The following is a 21,346-nucleotide window of genomic DNA, read 5'->3' on the forward strand; positions in this document are numbered from 1 at the left end:
TACATTTTAGGCAAGTTGTACTATGGTCTGTCAAGGGAAGACAGCAATATGTATGTTTTGTATGACAACGGTAGCAGGATCTATGTCAAAACAACCTAATAGTAAAAAGGGGTTGTCATCCATCAAGCACATGTTTTCATGATACACTGAGCACGAATTAAATGTACGCCCATGTTAATATCACATTATCACTCTCGTCAAGATATCTAATAGTTTCTACAAAATATGTAACTACAAATTTATCTATTTGTTCACATATCCACAGAAAGACTTATTCACATTTGAACCTACATTGAGAGTAAGATCCAGACTATCACATATGCCAACAACCGTCATGTTTAAAACTTCTGTGTAGTATGATCAGTGTTAGTCACATTCTTCATCTCCATCACTGTCAGAGAATGTGAATGTCAGAGAATTCTGTGCATTGGAGGCCTAAATGGAGACACTGACACTTCTTCCCAACACTACAGTCGTTGTCTGTGCAATACAAGTGTGTGAGATTTCTCAGTTCAGTTGGAGCTATCTCCTTCGAGAACATCACAGTTTCCAGAGAACCATCCACGGCTACTGCCCACCCGTTGTTCATGGGCTCACCAAGAACTGGCATGGGTACGTGACTTTGGCACCAAACGGCTACTAGGTACCTGGCTCGCCTCACATGCTGGGAGGAGGCATCTTCAGCGGGGGGTAGATCAGCAGCCGATCTAGACTTGTCAGTATTTGACGCCATCACATATCGCAGACGATACAGAGTTGCACAGGGCTGGTCTTTTCTCTTGAATATTGACAGAATATATCTCCTTGCTATTGCAACATCATCCTCAAAATTGCCTGACATACCAAATCTCTCCAAAGATGCATATTCATCCTTGATATGTTGCAAGAGTTTGCTGTAAACAGTGGATTTTCCAAATTTGTAGAAGCTGCTAGTTGTGTCACAACCAGTTAGTGCGTGAGCAGGCAAACTCTGACAGACATCATTTCCCACTGTTACAGCTATGGTACTGATGGGAACGTACCTCCGTCTGTTGGTGGACTGTGTGTTGTGTCCAGCTTCCATATACATGCATACAGATGATCTAACCATGGCATTATTTGTATAGTACAGGAGAAGTTCCGTGACATCTATGTCGTCACTTCGAATAACGAGGTGAAAAGTGAATTGCATGCAGTACCATCCTTGTATCGGCTTCCTCGTGGGAACTGAATAGGTCCGTGAGATCGGACACACTGTTTTCATTGATACATTTTGAAATACAACCATCAACAAATCCAACAGCAATGATGAGTTCCTGTCCAGTGAGAAGAAATTCTTTTCTTAGCAGAATATATTCTGAAACAAAAGCTGCTAAGCTTGCCTTGTTAGCAGAATTCTTCAGAAATTTTCTGTAGTTTGGAACTGTACGGCCACCTTTTACATCAAACGTGGCTCCTGACTCCTCGCAAAGTCTTTGTCGCTACAAATGTTTGATAGAATTTGGGATGTCATATCTATCAAACACAATGGCAATGGCGCCAACACCAAGATTTCTATCAAGAATTATCTTCAACCGTCGAAGTACGCAATGTCCTAAGTCATCAAAGGTTGTGAACTGTGTGTCTTGCAAGCTTTGCAAGAGTGCCATGCCATCAACAACATAAGCTGTGCTGGGACCTGTGTTCAAGCTGTGAACTTCATCACATGTAGCTTCAAGTTTCTTTGCTAGATCAGATTTGGTGCATTTCCTCATCGTGCCATCATCATGGAAAAGGGACGGTGGGACTGCTGCAAGTTCATGTTTAAGGACAGATTCCAAACTGACACCTCTCTGCTTCGATACAACCAGCAGTCGACGAAAAGCACCTCAGAATCCACCATAAACCTGTCAGTCTTCTTTGTTGGCAAACTTTTGCGTATCTCTGAAAATGTCAGTACTTTCATGCGAGATTCCGGATCCCAGAAACTCTTGTTATTAGTTTATTTAACGAGGCGCTTTGCTAGGAAATCCTGGTGTTTCTTCTTGCCTTTATCCAAGAAGTCATTCAAAATTTTACTTACCTCAGCTGAGGCAACCTGTCCAGTGGCAATGTTGATCAATTCTGAAGGCACAGTCAGAAAGTCAAAGGATTTTGATATTGAGAAGCAGCCTCCGTGATCCTGGTAACATCCTGTTCATTCCTGACAAGCCTTGCATTTCCAAGTTCCTCATGTGGCTTATCAGTCCTGCTCCAATCACTACACAGAGACTTAAACGATTCAGCGTATTCTGCAGTGATATGCCTTGTCTTTAACCACCGGGTAAGAGCACCTTTGCGTAGTGTCAGACCAATAACTCCTCCTTGCTTTTGCAATCCCTGTTGATGGTCTGTTCAAGGGCTTGATCTGTTGCCACACTATTGAAGCTGTGCCTTGAAGATCTTCGTATGACAAAGCCACCTCCACCCAAGTGTCTGTAGGCCCGCAGATCCTTGTCTTTCAAGTTGTTCATGTCCGCAACATACGTTGGAACATACTTGGCATATGTGTGTCTGCCTGCAGCCACAAACCAGGGAATAGCTCCACATACAGTATTCAGATGGAGACTGAAGTTTGCTTCACGCTCTGCCCAATGTAAGCGCAGAAGTATATCTCCTCTATCCAAGGAAGTCTCTAAAGTGCATCCTTGTTCTTGAAGCCACGACTCCATTGCCACAAGCAACATACGGAATAGAGCTTCATGTTCCAACTTCAAGCCTCGAAGTCCTCTTGCATATGCCTTTCACTGCAGCATCTTACGGGCTGTGTTGACTGTACAGACATCAAAGTCTGTCAATAAAGACAGAAGGCCTCCGTCACAATAGAGATGGCCGAGGCTGGCAATAAAAGCCATTGTGAGATGCATGCCTCCAACTCTCATGGTTACTTTATTGTACAAGGCAGGAGGTTTTGCCCACAGGATTTCCTGTGCCTTTGAGTAGATGGCCATGTCAGCAGTTACAAGTATATAGCCTTGGCCTAGTTTCTCAGCCAGCTGAACTAACTGCAGTAGTACAGTGTATATTGTGGAGTGATCTGTAGGCGATGCCTGGGAAGATATCTCACGGATGTAACAGCTGCAGGTGAGCTTTCTCCTGATATAAAAGAATTGAACGCGGTCCAGGATGGAATATGCTGAGATTGCCCTTCTTTTCTCACACGAGCTAGCCTCCATAGCATGTCCTTGTTCTGGGCACTGGCATAGGCAGTGAAAGTCGAATAGGCCTCAGTAATAGAACTATGAGGTAACCCACATTACAAAATCATACAGTAAATTGGGAACAAATTTGGCACATGACAACATATTAGTTGAGTAGATGGTTCATAATACAAATTTGAGTCACAAATGCTTGACATCTGGTATCTCAATATCTTTGCTGCAGAATGAAGGATCCGTCTTTCATCAATCTCAGATAGTCCAGATGTTGGCGTAAGATCACAAAGATCTTCAGCATCATCAATGAAATACTGTTCTTGCAATTGAGATGCTTTTCATAGAGCATCACCCACAGAGACTGTACTGGAGACCAATAAGTCTGAACGTCCATGGTGTTCAATGAAAGCAAGTTTTTCACCAAAATATTGGCTTAATTTCTCTTTCAGTTTCCATGAATACACCTCAACTTGCATTCCCAAATTTGACAATTACTTTTTACAAATAGTTTCTCACCCTTTTCCCACCCTTTGCTACAAATGAAGCTATGTGTCATTTCTGCTTAAGAGAGTGTTGTTGTATATGGATTCTTCAGACTGTGTGTTATCAGATATTTGACTGTTGTCTACATGAACATGCTTCAAATTGGATTTGCTGGTATACGATGCTCGACAAGACTTGTGAAAAGAAACGTCAATAGTCCCTGTCAAAATATCATCTTTGAATGGCAATAGATGATGATACGCTTCATCCAGACGTACTTCAGAAGCTGTAAACAATGCTTGCAGTCCATCTACTGTGGGTTTTCTTACAATATATGATGCATCTTTCCCTTTTTCAGCAAGCTGTCTATGACAGAGATTACAATGTCCTATAAGAATAGACATATATGTACAAGAAAATATAGCTTGTGTCTTGTTATACCTTCGGTTGGGGTTGCTCGTATTTTTATAGGCCTTGTGAAGAATGGCCACTCTCCCACTGTTTTATTTAAGATTTTTGATACATAGGATAAAACCAATTTTACTTTATTCCAGTGAGGTATGGGGATTTTCTAAAACTGAATATGTTGAACGTTTTCAAATTAAGTTTTGTAAATATGTTTTAGGTGTTGGGTATTATGTCTCTCTTTGGGTGAATGCGGTAGACATGGTCTGTTTATTGATTATCATAAACGATGTATATTACATTTTGGTTAAAATTATTAGCAATGCCAATTGTTAGATATCCAAAACAATGCTATTTATTATGTGAATCATTAGATGAATGTGATCGTATAACTTGGGCATCAAAGGTTAAACACTTACTATTTAGTAATGGCTTAGGTTTAGTGTGGATCACACATGAAGTGGGTGATAAAAACATGTTTCTCAATACTTTTGTACAAAGACTTAAAGACTGTAATCAACAAAATTGGTACTCTAAAATTTGTGATTCAAGTAAATTATGTAATTATAAAGAATATAAATCTCTTTTGTCAACTGAATATTATGTGTGTGCTATCCCAGAAAGAGAATACAGAAGACATTTATGTTTATTACGAATGTGTGAGCTCCCTTTACTGGTTAATATTGGCAGACGGTGTGGCATTCCCCGCAGTAATAGAATATGTACATTTTGTGCGTTAGGTTGTGTAGAAGATGAATATCACTTCCTTCTAAAATGTCCATTGTATGACTATCTCAGATCAAAATATATACTATTATTGTAATTCACCCACGATGTTTAAGTTTAAAATTCTTTTAACATGTAATAAGATAAATATTTTGTTAAATGTTGCAAAGTTTATAAAGGAAGCTCTATTTCTCAGGAATTCCCATCTGTCATTATAATGATTATTTTGTATTATGTTGTACATGGGCCGTTGGCCTTTATACCGAATAAATAATTGAAATGAACTAGACTTTTCACACATTGTGCCCATGTGGGGAATCGAACCCGTGTCTTCAGCGTGCCACTTTAACCACTAGATTACCCCACCGCACTTCAGCGTGACGGGCGAACGCTTTAACCACTAGGCTACCCCACCGCCCTATATAGCAGCTGCCTGGTGCTAGGAATTAACAGTGAGTCATTTTTTGCACTCAGCAATATTCCAGCTATATGGCGGCGGTCTTTAAATAATCGAGTCTGGACCAGACAATCCAGTGATCAACAGCATGAGCATCGATCTACGCAATTGGGAAGCGATGACAAGCGTCTGCCAAGTCAGCGAGTCTGACCACCCGATCCCGTTAGTCGCCTCTTACGATAACCATGCGTTACTGAAGATCTAGGCCTTAACAGATGTCCAGTTATGAATGTACGTCCAAGAGGAGAGAGTTATCTACAGGTCAAGCAGGGGATGATTTTGCGATTTCTTGTACTTTTGGTATGTGGGTAACGTAACCCTAGAAATAGTCTTGGGATCGTAGTGAACATAAATGACTGTGGTCGGTGCTCTATTGTCACGATGAGAAAGACCATCTAGTGCCTATTCAGAGAATTCTGCGTGCCAGCTTGACATTTGAGTGAATGAGTATAGATTTACGCCGTTTTTAAGAAATATTCCAGCAATATCACGACTGGGGACACCAGAAATGTCTTCACACATTGTACCCATGTAGGGAATTGAACCCGGGTCTTCGGCGTGACGAGCCAACGCTTTAACCACTAGGCTACCCCGCCGCCCCGTTTGACATTTAAGCACAGACACTTCTTTCTGAGTTAGATATATACAATCCACACGTTCACACTTTGATTAGACCTGTAAAGATCCGGGTTAAAATAGGTCTTCCTCACATTATGCTTGTCGAAGAGCTACTAACGGGATCGGTGCATAGGTGACCAACTCGTGTTAATCCGGGACAAGCCGTATAGAGTCTTCTTGGAGGTTACGGGAAGTCCCGAATGTCAAACGGGCGGTGAGCAGCTTTTGGGATGACATAATTGAATGTGATGAATTAGTACGGCATTCTGTTTGTCGGTGTCATTATATTACTTTTGTTTGTTTGTTTGTTGTTTATGCAATAAAGTCAGCAATATACAAGCTATATGGTGATGTAAACAATCGAGACTGAATTGATGCATCATAAAAAAATGTTCGAAGCGCCCGTGAAATATTTATGTAGAAACAGCACACAGAAAGATAATCAAAAGACAAAGACTTCAAGTTTTGTTTAAGTTTGATTGTTGTTTAACGCAGCTTAAGTAATATTCCAGCTATATGAGGGCGACCTGTGCCCAACAATCCAGTGATTGACATAATCAGCATCGATATATGTAATTCTGATATGATGACATACATCAACCAAGCCAGCGAGCCTGACCACCCGATCCCGTTAGTCGCCTCTTCCAACAAGCATGGGTTACTGAAGATCAATTCTAACCCTATGACATGCATCCTTTACGATATCAAGAAAAGGCAATACATGTAACGCGTTCAATATGAAACATAAACATTCTAAAATACCCTCAGCAAATATGTATGTTTAAATATACGTCGAAAACACTCATCAACACTAGAAATACTATGAATACACAATGTCATTTAGAAAGTGGTCAAATGTAACATATGCTATATTTGGGAATACAGTCTCTCAGTAAAGTACAGATTCTTGTATTTTTGTTGGGTTGAGTCCCATCCGGGATTCGAACCCACACCCTCAGAGACAGTGTAATTCCAAATACATGTTACACTAGAAATACTGACATAAAGAAACATATTCTAAATTCGTTCTGTGGTCTATGGCGTCGACAAAATATTTACATAAGTCCGGTGTACCACCGTTGGTGGTTTATAAGATAAAAACTATACTAAATTTTTCCTTCGGCGGAGTATTCGTGATACAAGTTAGATTCGACACCGTTGGCAGACCAGTCTAAGATTTCATGATATCCTGTATCTAATTTTGTATGTAAACTGTTGCACAACAATGATTGTTACATTGGTTACTGTACTGTTTCGAGCAAAATAATAACATGGTATACTTGAATTACTTTCAAACATGTAGATAGTATATATACGTGACTTCCAAAACATAATGATCATAGGTCTTACATACAAATGACATAATTACAGTTGTATTTTCATTGGCGATTAAATGTCTAAGTTCTAAGACGGCAATGGGCGAGACACACGAGGACAAAAATACAAAAAACGCAATACTGCGATGTTACTTGTCATATTTTGACAAAATATTTACAGGTAGATTTCAACTATTATATAGAGTTTTGTTTGGTGTTTACAGCTTTTGTAGAAATAGTAAATGGTTTTCTGCAATAAAATGTAGTCGTAAATCAAATAACTACATAAACAGGACGGATATTGTATTTACAGGCCGATAACAGTTCAGTAGAGTGAATTTAGAGGTTATTTACACGGTTCTCCCTTAAAGAGGAGCTAGTGCTATACTTACTAATCACAATGTTGTTAAAACGCATGTTTTTATTATTTGATCATCATTATTTTTTACGGGCTAAAATAATTTTAAAAAGAGTTTTTGGAATGTTCATTCTTTCTTCCACATGTATCGAACAGAATCGTATGATCCCCACGTAGTTGAGATTGATAATACGATGTGCCGTTTGAGTTTGACATCCAATGATCGAGGGAAAATCAAAGCGCCTTTGAGAAGCTGAGCTGGATATTGGCGCTATACAAATTTTAGCATAATGATAATAATTAAAAAAAGGTTTGTAAGGGTGTTCATCGATGGCAAACCTTGAAGCGACACTCTCAAAGATAAAGGGTGGTGGGATAGCCTAGAGAATATAGCGTTTGTCACGCCGAAGACCCGGGGTTCGATTCCTTACATGGGTACAATGTGTGAAGCCCATTTCTGGTGTACCCCTATTGCTAAGAGCGGTGTAAAACTAAACTCACTCACTCTAAGATAAGTTGAGGGAGGACCCACCCACAGAGACGGGTTCGACAGGGATTCGAACCTATGATATTTCACAGCGAATTGCGACGCCTTGATCCTGCAGCTTAATTAACTGATGAAATAAAAACTAAGTGAATGAATTCCTGGTATACGTAGTCAGGTAAAAAAAAACGTGTAAGTATCGGTTTAGTTTATCACCAATGTTTTACCGGCTAAAGGTTTTGATCATAATTTTGTGAAATGTAACTTATTAACTATGTGTACTGCTATTAAATGCAAAGACATGCTTGGCAATTACCATTTTATTATTGTTATTGGATTACGTTTTAATGCTATGCATGTCAATATAAAAAATGACATATTTTTTGTTCGGCCCATATGACTAAGAATAAGGCCCTTTTGACATATTTCACGGTCCATTTGACTTTCACCACGGCCCATTTGACTTTTTTCATCGGCCCATTTGACTTGGCACTTCTCGGCCCTTTTGTCCTTCGGCCCATTTGACTAGATCCCCCTGCAATGAACATCGACAACGATTTCTCTTTGTCTTGGCCATTCCCTTAAAATGTCAAAATCAATAACACAATACTTAATTGATTTTCTTTTCTATCATATACATTAACGCATTACTAATTTTATTATGACGAATCATAGGGGAACATGTGATCATTCAGATTGTGCTTTTCAAAAGATAGATGGATATTGTGTAATTTAGATCGAAAGTAAATGTTTTTGTGTTATAGATTATTTTGAACTAACACAAAGTAAAAGCAGTGTATGAAATAGTGTCTGCCCGGCGGCCCGCTGCTTGCTAGTTACATGGCGGGCTTACAACTATATTTCATAGCTAGCCCAGTGGGCCAATACATTTTCCAAGGGTATGTAATTGACCATGTCATTGACTACGGGAAATATTTCGAAAATAATTTACAATTGTGGTAGCTAGACGACATGCATCTGTTTAGTTCATAATCAATCAAACCATAACTTCCACAGATCAGCCTACCCATTTATCTAACACAAAATGTCTAGAGAATGCTTTCAGCCAATGAACAATGGGTTTTTTTCTAATAGCATGTAACAATCACATATCTTCGAATATTTCCGCGAGCAACATTGTCCGCCGTTAAATTTGCTTTTGCACATGTTAATGTTTACCTCACTATTTTAACACCTTACCTCAGTTTCCTATTTTAATACAGGGACTGTTACATGTTAACAGTGCCAGCAACATTTTTCAGTTGTCAGCCCTGTGGGCTTCCTGTTTTTATAGGGGTTTCATACACTGGCAAAAGATAATATGATACATGTCAGCGTTAGAATAAGTTAGTACTCAAATTCAACATTGAAAATACCATATATTGACGAGGCACTCGTCTCTATCAGACCAAAATCTGTCTCTCATCAGATAAAGTTATTATGGCTAATTGCTATCAAACTTTAAAATGATAACATGAAGAATGTAGGTGTGTTATCAAAACATAAATGGGTACAATATCTTCAATAAAACATACTTTACAGTCGTATAAAGAATGACATGTTCTTCCTTCCCAGTGACTTTGTTCTAATTAATGTCGAAGACAACATATTTTGCATGTAAACCACGTGTGCCACGCATTCTCATAGTGTGTGCAGTCTGTGTACGTACTTTCGTCAGGGTAATCACGTAGCCTGTTGGCGTGATCTTGTGTTTCACTGGACGAAATCAGCTTACTTTGTTTAAACAGACAGTTAAACGTACAAATTCAGCAAGCTTCACGTACATATCTCGGAACTGTGGGATCAGATTGTGCACATGTGTGGGAATTCCCCTTTTGCCGACCTTCACCTCATAAGTCCTTGACCCAACGACCTCTATCGAAACATGGCGCTGCGAAGGAGGGGTAGTTTCTTTCGGACCCTGAAAAATGTTGAACCTGAATACGACAATGTCACAATGGACAGGGGGATATCTGCTGCTGCACAGAACAAATGGGTATTTGAAATTGCATGGGAAGTGGCGAACAAAGGTAAAAGATAGCGCACTTTTAGAACACATACGAAACATGGTGCCCGCATCATGCCTGAGTTGCTATTATCTGGCCTGTCAGTTTAACTCTGTGCTGTGACCATGTCACTGTGTCAACGTAAGTGACCCTTATTCAAGTTCTGAAAAACCAGTCCATGTCACGAACCTCTATTTCAAAGTCGGGCATAAATCGTCTTGTTAAACATGTGTAAAGATTTATCATCTGAGGAATGGTTCAACAATCATAGGTTATGAATATTAGGAAGGAACTTTAAATTGACAAAATTAACATTGCCTCAATTTCCCCATTTTAATGAACTGACGGGTGGAAATTTTAATAAACCAAATTAGTTTTCAGTCTAAAATCAAATATGATTGAGATTTTTTCTATGAGCATATTATGAATTGAATTTGTCATTGTGGCCATATATTTGCTTCCTTGTAAATCGTAAATTCTGAGGAGTAATATGTCACTCTACTCCACAAAAGATATCACAAAATGAGTATTTTTCAGTCTAAAATCAAATATGATTGAAATTTCTTCTTTGGGCATATTATGAATTGAATTTGTCATGTAGCCATATATTTGCTTCCTTATAAATAAGAATCTCTGAGGATTAATATGTCCCTCTACTCTACAAAAGATATGTCAAAATGATTATTGTTCAAATTGATTATTGTGCTGTTCATGCTAGAATTAAAATTGTACAAATGATATTTGTTGTTTTGCCTGATCATCATCAGCATGGCCAGTGAAATTTGGATACGCTTCTCTGGTTGAGAGAGACACACCGCTGCCTAAATGCACCAATTGTCAGCAATGTAACAAAACACCTTATATAGAATGAGAAAATTTGTCGTGTTCATTTTTTTTATATTAAAAAACAAATATACACTCTAAATTTGGTTCATTGTTTCAGATCTATCAAGTTACGTAATGTATCAGAATGTCATTCATACCTCACCAGTCACATACAAAATGGGTCCGTGTAGTTTAAGAGTCCCTGGCTAGTTAAATAGTAGGGCTGTGTACTGGCAAAACATTTGTATTGCAATGTTTTGCGATTCTGGTAGCTGTATTCCGATACGTATTGCGATATATTTCGAGCTTCAGTGTTTGACAGTGAGTGATACAGATTGTACATGCAGAGCCTGTTTTCTACACACTAAAGCCATAAACATAAACCTAATGGTTGTGATAACAGAAATTTTGAATTTAGATTTGATTTTGAATGATTGTATTTTCTTTTTTATAAAATGTATTGTATGTAACATATGCTGTTTTGTTAATTAATCACAATGAAAAAAATTCAGTGTGAATGAAAGTCTGTGTGGATTTTAGCTTCAACCATAGCTATAATCACAGAACTTCTTATGTACTTTATTACCCAATATACCGGTTCTGAAAAAAAACATTGCAAAATGTATCGTTATACCGGTATACAGGTAATATATGTCCTATAAAATAGTTTACCCAACCCCAAGTACTCTGGTAACTGTTACACCCCTAATGTTAACAATACATTTCTTGTTGGTGCCACTTTGACGTCTGTGACCTGTGAAAATTGTTTACCCAACCCCAAGTACTCTAGTAACCTGTCACAGACCCAATCTTAACCATCCATTTCATGTTGGTGCCACTTTGACGTTTTCTGTGTCCCCTGGCCAGTTAAGATTATTTACCCAAACCCAAGTACTCTGGTAACCCATCACAGACAATCTTGACAATACATGTCATGTTGGTGCCACTTTGATGTTTTCTGTGTCACATGGCTAGTTAAAATAGTTTACCCAAACCCAAGAACAGTGGAAGCTCTCAAAACTGGCAGCCCTCCAATCTGGCATGCTTTCAATATCGGCACTAGAATTTGGTCCCGGCAGAAGATATGATCATTTACACGCCCTCTAATCCGGCGTCAGTCTATTCCGTATTTCGGCACAACAAAGACCACCCATCAGCTTATTGATGTTGCCTGATAAAAGGAGTATGGATAAGGATTAGGCCTAAGTAGGTGAGGTAAATTGGTGAGTGACACGTGTCACTTGTATACTTGCTTGATATGATGAAAGACACATCAGATACTTTGCTTTGACAAGCGAAATAAGGTTATTACTCGCAACACGTTCAGTTGTATTTTACAGTATAGGGAAGATCATTCTCAGGTTGAAAAGGGAACAGTTCCGTAAACCGGCACGTCTTCTGTACCGACATTGTTTGCCGGTCCCAACGTATGCCGATTTAGAGGGCTTCCACTGTACTCCAGTAGCCCTAATCTTAACCATGTATTTCATGGCACATTAGGCGCCACGTTGACGTTGTCTGTGGCTATGGCTTGAAACAGAACTGAATGTGTTCCTACAATTACTGTACCAGTTATCACTACCCAATCATTCTGACGTAGACGTTGTCTGTGGCTAGTAAATCAAACTGGTAATTAGAATATGATGTCACGATTAGAATGTGATGTCATGGTAAGAATGTGATGTCATGATTAGAAAATGATGTCTTGGTTAGAATGTGATGTCATGATCAGAATATGATGTCATAGTTAGAATATGATGTCATGGTTAGAAAATGATGTCATGGTTAGAATGTGATGTCATGATTAGAATGTGATGCCATGATTAGAATATGATGTCATGATTAGAATATGATGTCATGATTAGAATGTGATGTCATAATTAGAATATCATGTCATTATTAGAATCTCGTGTCATTAGAACATGATATCATGGTTAGAATGTGATGTCTTGATTAGAATATGACGTCATGTGTGTCTGTGTTTGTAAAGTCAATCCTGTCGGTATTTTAGTTTACTGTACATGCTGTACGTGTGTAGTATGCACATGTATTTTTCATTCACATAAACACTAATGAAGATATAGAGTTTTTACATGTATTTAATTTTTTTAGAATGGGAAATCAGGCTTCCAAATTAAGATTTCATGCATCTCCTAACAGTGTGATATTGTGCTAGTCAGCACAAGTGTATTTTCCTTACTTTATCCCTCAACACAGTTCTTTTCAGATTGTCCAGCATTGAGTGTTACGAGTAGAATGGGGATATATTATTTCATAAAATACATGGGGTATGTAAGAGAGTCTGTCACTCAGCCTACACCTGATATAGGTTTGGCCTGGTTGAACTAGATTTATATTCTCCTCCCCTACCTCCCTTGAGGGTGACCTACATATTGTCACAGGTGCAAAGGCACAGAACAATATGTTAACTGTGCTATGCATGGATTTACCAACCTCACATTGAGCCCTTATATATGTTTTAAATGTTCCCAAAAAGGACAGACCTTTCCTATTTGGATTTACAGAATGCATATGAATAGATCACCCATTTCATAACAATACACATTTATTTACAGTGTTTAAGAACATAATGTGCACGCCGGACTATTTTTCACAGCGGCTGGTCATTTAAACATGACGTCAGAAGCCTAGTGCTACTGTACCCAGCACCGTCTACTCTGTTCCAAGATGGATAATCTGCTCCTGACTGACCTGTGTATTATAATCATGAAGTTTGTGTTATAGATGAGAGTATTGCTCATATGTTATGTTTGGGATTACACTTTCTCAGTAAAGTACAGATTCTAGTACTTTTTGGGGATTGAGTCCCATCTGGGATTCGAACCCACACCCTCAGAGTCAGGCACCTAATCGCGCCTAATCGCGCCTAGGTGCCTAGACCGCGGCTTCCACAAAAAATCACGGGAGAAAAACAATAACAAGAGCAACAACCAGTCCATGGAAATTGCTCTGGATCAGTGGCCCTTTAAGGTGACAAGCCTATGGTATATAGAGGATATTCACTGTTTATTTCTCTAATAAGCCTAGACATCTAAGTAATATAAATACAGCTCCAACTGTCATTTTTCAAGTCACTAAATCAGATTCTGAATGGGTCTATAGTTAGGCCAACTAATTTATCAGTAATAAATCAATGGAAAAAAAATACTGTATAAAATTTGAAGTTTTTCAAAATGTTTATTTCTGTGAAGAATTCAGACTGATAGCATTCGCCTGAGATACAACATATGTGGGGTTCCTGGTTGTTACAGCGGGCGGGGTTGGGGAGGGTGGGTTGTGTGTAGCCTAGTGGTTAAAGTGTTCGCTCGTCCCGCCGAAAGCCTGGGTTCGAATTCCCACATGTGTGAAGCCCATTTCTGGTCTCCCCGGCTGTGATATTGCTGGAATATTGCTAAAAGCGACGTAAAACCAAACTCAACTCAGTCAGTCAGTCCTGTTTGTTACTGAACGGATCAGGAGGTGAGACTTGGTGAGTTGGTGAGTGGCGTAGCAGTGTGCAGAGATGATGATTGGATTATTGGTCCACGTTCAGTTATTTACTGGTACACCATGACACAACTCTCGGCAATATCCAGCTACTTGTTTTTGTTTATTTGTTTGTTGTTTAACACCAGCTATGTGGCGGCGGGCTGTAAATAATCGAGTCTGGACCCAGATAATCTAGTGATCAACATCATGAGCATCGATCTACACAGTTGGAGTATAATGACGTGTCAACCAAGCCAGCGAGTCTGACCACCTGATCCCGTTAGCCACCTCTCACAACAAGCATGGGTTGATGAAGACCAATTCTAAAACGTGTCGTCATGGGTCAAATTGGTTTTAATGCTGCTTTGAACAGTATTCTGACCTGGATCTTCACAGGTCAGCTACTTGTATTTGCGGTGGACCAGACAATCCGAGGGTTGACATTATGACCATAGATTCGTGCAAATACTTTGGAATAACACCCAGTCAAGTGAGCCTGGCCACCTGATGATCTTGCAAAAATGAAGCCCATTTCTGGTGTCCCGCTGTAATATAGCTAAGAGCGGCGTAACACTAACCTCATTCACTCACTCACTCTTGCAAAAAACATAAGTTGCTGGGCTAGATTATTGAAGCTCTCTTAACGCTAAGATACTCCTAAGTTAATGTAAATGTATGGCTCTTAGTCTTACAACTGTCTTAGCTCTAAGAGAGCTTTGAAAATCTAGGTCCTGGATGACAGTACCGGTATTCTTTCCAGGTATCCTCAATGTTCTTAATTTAAATGCTTGAATTCAGACATGTTGCCATGGTTACCTCGTTGTTTCAGTGGGTGGAATCTACACTGTGATCAAAACTAAGGCTCCCACGACAGTTGAAGAACTGGGAGAACAGTACTGCTTGATGGGGCCATACAACCAATCCTGTGTCCGAACCGAAGTTGAGATTCTGGAGCCACACAATTCTGTGTTTAAAGAGAGCATACAAGCAATGCGTGATGCAGGTATCAAGGTGAGAATTGCTGTGTTTGCAAGGACCTTCCATATGACAATACCCTCTCAAGAGCTCACCATGTCAGGGAGCGGTTGGGTAGCCTGGTGGTTAAAGTGTTCACTCGTCACGCCGAAGGCCTGGGCTTGATTCATGGGTACGATGTGGGAAGCCCATTTCTGGTGTCCCCTGCCATGATATTGCTGGAATATTGCTAAAAGCGGCATAAAACCAAACACGCACGCACGCACGCTAAAAGTGGCGTAAAACCATGCTCACTCACTCACTGATTCACTTTCTCTTCCTCACTCATTCACTCACTCACTCACTGGTCTCAACTTTCAGGAACTAGGGACAGTGGTACCTTTGATGACGAAGTAAACCAGTTCTTGGTAGTGGAAACAGCTGATGGTATAAATGTGTGTTGTCTTGCAGGTTTACTTCGGTCGGTGGCTGATAGATGGATACCCTAAAGTGATCCTGTTTGACATAGGCTCGGCGGCTTGGAAGCTGGATGAGTTTAAACACGAGTTGTGGGAGAAGTCGAACATCGGCATACCGTGGCATGATCGTGAGGCAAACGATGCTGTGATATTCGGTGCTTTAGTATCGTGGTTCCTGGATGAGGTATGATGCCGAGATCCACTTTCGTCTATTCACCTAATGTTATTACGTGTTTAACTGATTAATCATTGCTGGTTGTAAGAGGCTTGTTGTCACACCGGGTGACTTAATTGATGGCGTGTTATGGGTTCGCACACATTTAAAAAGTGCTTGAAGTTTACCATGTCCAATAAAAATGATTCTGCTGTTTTAACATCAAAGTGCTTGAGAAGCACACTTGTCACGCCAGAGACTCATGTTTAATTCCCCACATGGGTACAATGTGTGAAGTACATTTCTGGTGTCCTCTGCTCTGAATTCCACTAAACCATACTCACGCAGTCACCTTTAGCAAGACCGCCTCCGTGGTGTAGTGGTTAGAGCGTCCGCCCGGAGAGCAGAAGGTCGCGGGTTCGATCCCCGACCGCGTCATACCACAAGACATTAAAATATGGCACTTGTTGGTCCCTGCCTGGCTCTCGGCATTAATGGGTACAAGACGTTAAAATATGGCACTTGTCTGTCCCTGCCTGGCGCTCGGCATTAATGGGTACAACAAGGACTGGTCGGCTCGGAGTCAGTATAATGTGTCTGAGTGGGGTATTCATGCTTCGCTGCGGCATGTTATCTCAGTGGGTTAGCACTATAAAACCAACTTAAGTCTGGCCTAGTACAAGCAGCCGCACATACACATACACATGCAGGCACGTCGTCATATGAGCGAAATATTCTCAAGCACGACGTTAAACCCAATTTCACCTCACCTCACCTCACCTCACCTCACCTCACCTTTAGCAAGACTTTTTCTGACTGGTGTTCAACAGCATTCATTCACTGACAAACTGTCATGATAAGAGCTACCCATTAAGATCTGGGTTAGAATTGATCTTCCAGTAACCCAGGCTTGTCGTAAGAGCTGACTTACGGGATTGGGTGGTCAGGCATGCTGACTTGGTTGAAACATGTCATTGGTTCCCAATTGCATAGATCGATGCTGATGCTGTTGATCACTGGATTGTGTGGTCCAGACTGGATTATTTCCAGACAGCCTCCATATAGCTGGAATATTGCTGAGTGTGGCGTAAAAGTAAACTCACTCACTCACTCAGTCACGATAAGAGCCGATATATGATCTGTAATACATGTAATACACAAATCATTGGAAAAAATGATGAATAATCAATGATTGGTAATCAATGGTTGATCTTACGGTGGCCTTGTGGTTGAAGTGTCTGCCCGTCATTCCATGTTTAATTAATATCAGTACGTCTCCATATAATCTCTACCCGTGAAGATCCCGGTTAGAATTGATCTTCAGTAACCCATGCTTGTTGTAAAAAAGTGACTAACAGCATCGGGTGGTCAGGCTCACTAATTTGGTTAACACATGTCATCGTATCCCAATTGCGTAGATCGATGCTCATGCTATTTATTACTGGATTGTGTGGTCAGGACTCGATTATTTACAGACCCCCGCTATATAGCTGGAATATTGCTGAGTGTGGCGTAAAACTAAACTCACTCAGTCACTCACTCATGATGAGCAGATACATGTAATACACAAATCATTGGAAATAACGATGATCAATAATCAGTGATCGGTAATCAATGGTTGATAAGTGGGATATTAGGACTGTAACAAATGATCAATGATAACATCGGTGGCCTTGTGGTTAAAGTGTCTGCCTGTCATACCATGTTAAATATTTAGTGTCTCACTGACATGCCTTCGAAAATTGCTGAGTACTGCATAAAACTAAACTCGCTCACTCGCTCACTCTTCCAGTTCCGTAACCGTCTCCTTGGCGAGCCCCTGGTGATCTGTCACTTCCACGAGTGGTTGGCCGGAGTGGGTCTCCTCTACGCCCGCACCAGGAAACTGGACATCAGCACCATCTTCACAACTCACGCCACACTCCTGGGTCGATATCTGTGTGCTGGAAAACTGGACTTCTACAATAACCTTGATAGTGTGAGACATTACCACTGCATTAACATATGGTCGAGATACATTTTAACGCTCAGATTACATATCGTGTGTATGTAGTTTGTTTATTATGTTTATTATTACTACTTTTGTTTTTGGCCAACAAAAGAGGGGTAACTCTTGGTGTACCACTGAATTATCTCCCTTTGGTCATTTGCTGCTGAAAATCATTGGAAAAGCAAGTAAACAAACTTTATGTGACAGATAACAAGATTTCATTTTGATTTCGTTTCAAGTGTACTCTTGAAATTTTAATGTCATGTTGTCATGGAAACCCACCTAGGCAACGACAAGGCATGACAAAATGTTCCATCTGTATTGCTTGTACAATGGATCAGTACTGAAGCATTGTGAACACAAAATATTGCTCTATTGGTGATATTCAAACTTAGTATTGTTCCTCAGGAACAAGGCTTATTGTACAAGTGTGAAGCCCATTCCTGGTGTCCTCCACCATGATATTGCTGGAATATTGCTAAAAGTGGCGTAAAACTAAACTCACTCACTCATTCATCGTACAAAGTGACCAAATGATGCTCAGTCAGGCTCAATGATGTGATTGATCGTGTCTCATCAAACCATGGTGGCATGAGTTAATGCTCACAACATCAATCACTAGATTGTCTAGTTAAGGCTTGATTATTTAATGTCTATTGTCAAATGGTTAGATTGTTTACCTAGGGTGCTTTCAACAAACATAATGTCACACAGTTGCTGAGGTTTCATGGTAACATAACAGTCAAACATCATTGTGACGGAGACCTGTGAAGATCCGGGTTAGAATTGGTCTTCAGTAACCATGCTTGTCGTAAAAGAAGACTAACCGGATTGGGTGGTCAGACCCGCTGACTTGGTTGACACATGTCATAGTATCCCAATTGCGCAGATCGATGTTTATGCTGTTGATCACTGGATTGTCTGGTCCAGACTCGATTATTTACACACTGCCTACACACTAAACTCACTCACTCACTCCCCAGATAGCATTCCGACGTTGGTCAACGTTGGCAATGGTTTTGCCAACATTGCCAACTTTGGGCCAACGTCCGAATGCTATCTGGGTCATTGTGACGTATAGTTCAATTCATCTGAGATTGATATTGAACAAACTTTATGGATACAAACTTCTTTCATTTTGTGAGTACGATGTTTCGATACAGATTCTTGTACCGTTGACGACAACGTCTGTAGCATCTGTATCGAAACGTCGCACTTCTGAAATGAAAGAAGTTTTCATCCATAAAGTTTGTTCAATATTGTACTTCCCAACCTCTAAAATGCCACTCAAAAAAAGTCATCTGTGATTGGACATCAATGCGAAATGATCGCTAAAGAAGCAGTTTAAGGTCCCAAGCCTTTACTTTGAGACAACCGAAAGCTTAACACACAAAGTTCGACACAAAGGTGTTTGAGGGGAACAAATATTTTATGTGAACTAGATGATGGTTTGGACAGATGTCTTCAAGTCATTGCTCTTGTTCCACAGTTCAACCTCGACAAGGAAGCAGGAGACCGACAGATCTATCACCGGTACTGTATGGAGCGGGCGGCCGTCCACTGCGCTCACGTCTTCACAACTGTGTCCGACATAACTGGCGTAGAGGCAGAACATCTACTTACACGCAAACCAGGTGAAAATAGTCTTATATCTATGTTAGTCATGTGATACAGTTCAGAATAGGTCTAGCTTTCTTTAACAGTTTACCTTTTGGGATTGGGTGTCTGGATAGGTTTGATCTTTTTCTTTTTGTCATACCTGACAAAGGATCACTGCTAATGCTCTTGACCACCAATTCTTCTTGATCACTTAAAACTGAATTCCTTCTCTAGATTTTTACATATGGGCCATCTTTGGCTTACTCTACCATTTCTACAGAAAAAAAGGTTACATCACAAGGTATTCACACCAATCAGATAGAATAATGCATCCACGTTTGTGTACAGTTTCCATTATTCCTTCTACAGATATCTGTTAGTGCTCTGCTGTATCCAGATCATAATTGGGGTGGTGGGTAGCCAAGTGGTTAAAGCATTCACTCGCCACATCAAAGACCTGGGTTCGATTCCCAACATGGGTACAATGTGTACAGCCCATTTTTGGTGTCCCTTGTCGTGATATAGCTGGAATATTGCTAAAAGTGGCGTAAAGCTAAACTCACTCACTTCAAATAACGAAAATATAGTGAAAGGAAAGAGCCTGACCACCCGATCATGTTAGTTGCCAGACTGGTGTTAGAGGGGATCTTGTCTGGAATTGTTATTTGTACAATACTTGTTTATCAGAGTGAGTGCTTTTGAACAGTAGTTTTCAGTTAAATCACTGCATGTTGGCTCCATGCTGGAAGGGGGCAGTGGGGTAGCCTAGTGGTTAAAGTGTTTGCTCGTCACTCCAAAGGCCCGGGTTCGATTCCCCACATGGATACAATGTGTACAGCCCATTTTTGATGTCCCTTGCCGTAATATAGCTGGAATATTGCTAAAAGCGGCATAAAGCTAAACTCACTCACTTCAAATAACGAAAATATAGTAAAAGGAAAGAAACTAAACTCACTCACTCACCAGATCATATTTGTTGTGACTGTCCCCAGCTCAATCTCTGTAGTGTCCCCCAGCCATGATATTGCTGGGAGAGGTGGGAGTAGCCTAGTGGTTAAAGCACATGCTCATCATGCCACAGGCTCAGGTTCGATTCCCCACAAGGGTACAATGTGTGAAGCCCATTGTTGGTGTCCGCCGCCATGATATTTGGAATATTGCTAAAAGCAGCATAAAACCAATCTCACTCAAACTCGGATACAAACTGTTGTTGAAAACTACTTACAATTTGACAGCACTGTCATGTATATAATGTGTCAATATATTTCCAGATGTGATCACACCCAATGGGTTGAACGTGATCAAGTTCAGCGCCATCCACGAGTTTCAGAACCTGCATGCTGTATACAAGGAGAAACTACACGAGTTTGTTCGTGGTCACTTTTATGGGTCAGTTGCCATTTTCATTTCATATAGAAAACAGCAATTGATGTGTTGAACTTGGAAGTAGTTTTTGCCAGGTGAACTCAAATATTTATTTATCGGACCATGATATCATTGTTATTGGATCATGATGCCATTGTTATCGGATCATGATTTTGTTATAGAATCATGACGTCATTGTCATCTTATTGTGATACAATTGTTATTGGATCGTGATGCCATTGTTATTGGATCGTGATACCATTGTTATTGGATCGTGATACCATTGTTATTGGATCGTGATACCATTGTCATCTTATTGTGATACTATTGTTATTGGATCGTGATGCCACTGTTATTGGATCGTGATACCATTGTTATTGGATCGTGATGCCATTGTTATTGGATCGTGATACCATTGTTATTGGATCGTGATACCATTGTTATTGGATCGTGATGCCATTGTTATTGGATCATCATACCATTGTT

The 21,346-nt window shown here is 40.1% G+C and overlaps 1 protein-coding gene across 1 annotated transcript in view; it reads left to right on the forward strand.

The window, feature by feature from the left end:
* Positions 1-9,871: 9,871 nt before the first annotated feature.
* Positions 9,872-21,346, forward strand: part of LOC124281788 (glycogen [starch] synthase-like) — a 49,311-nt gene continuing 37,836 nt past the window's right edge. The window contains exons 1-6 of the mRNA XM_046717773.1: positions 9,872-10,029; positions 15,149-15,330; positions 15,745-15,936; positions 17,699-17,884; positions 19,386-19,530; positions 20,767-20,884. Of these exons, the coding sequence (XP_046573729.1) occupies positions 9,885-10,029; positions 15,149-15,330; positions 15,745-15,936; positions 17,699-17,884; positions 19,386-19,530; positions 20,767-20,884 (968 nt within the window). The 5' untranslated portion in view covers positions 9,872-9,884. The remainder of the gene's footprint in view (positions 10,030-15,148; positions 15,331-15,744; positions 15,937-17,698; positions 17,885-19,385; positions 19,531-20,766; positions 20,885-21,346) is intronic.

This window comes from Haliotis rubra, unplaced genomic scaffold, assembly GCF_003918875.1.
Source record: "Haliotis rubra isolate DU_JTF1 unplaced genomic scaffold, ASM391887v1 Scf29, whole genome shotgun sequence".
NCBI classification, from domain to species: domain Eukaryota; kingdom Metazoa; phylum Mollusca; class Gastropoda; order Lepetellida; family Haliotidae; genus Haliotis; species Haliotis rubra.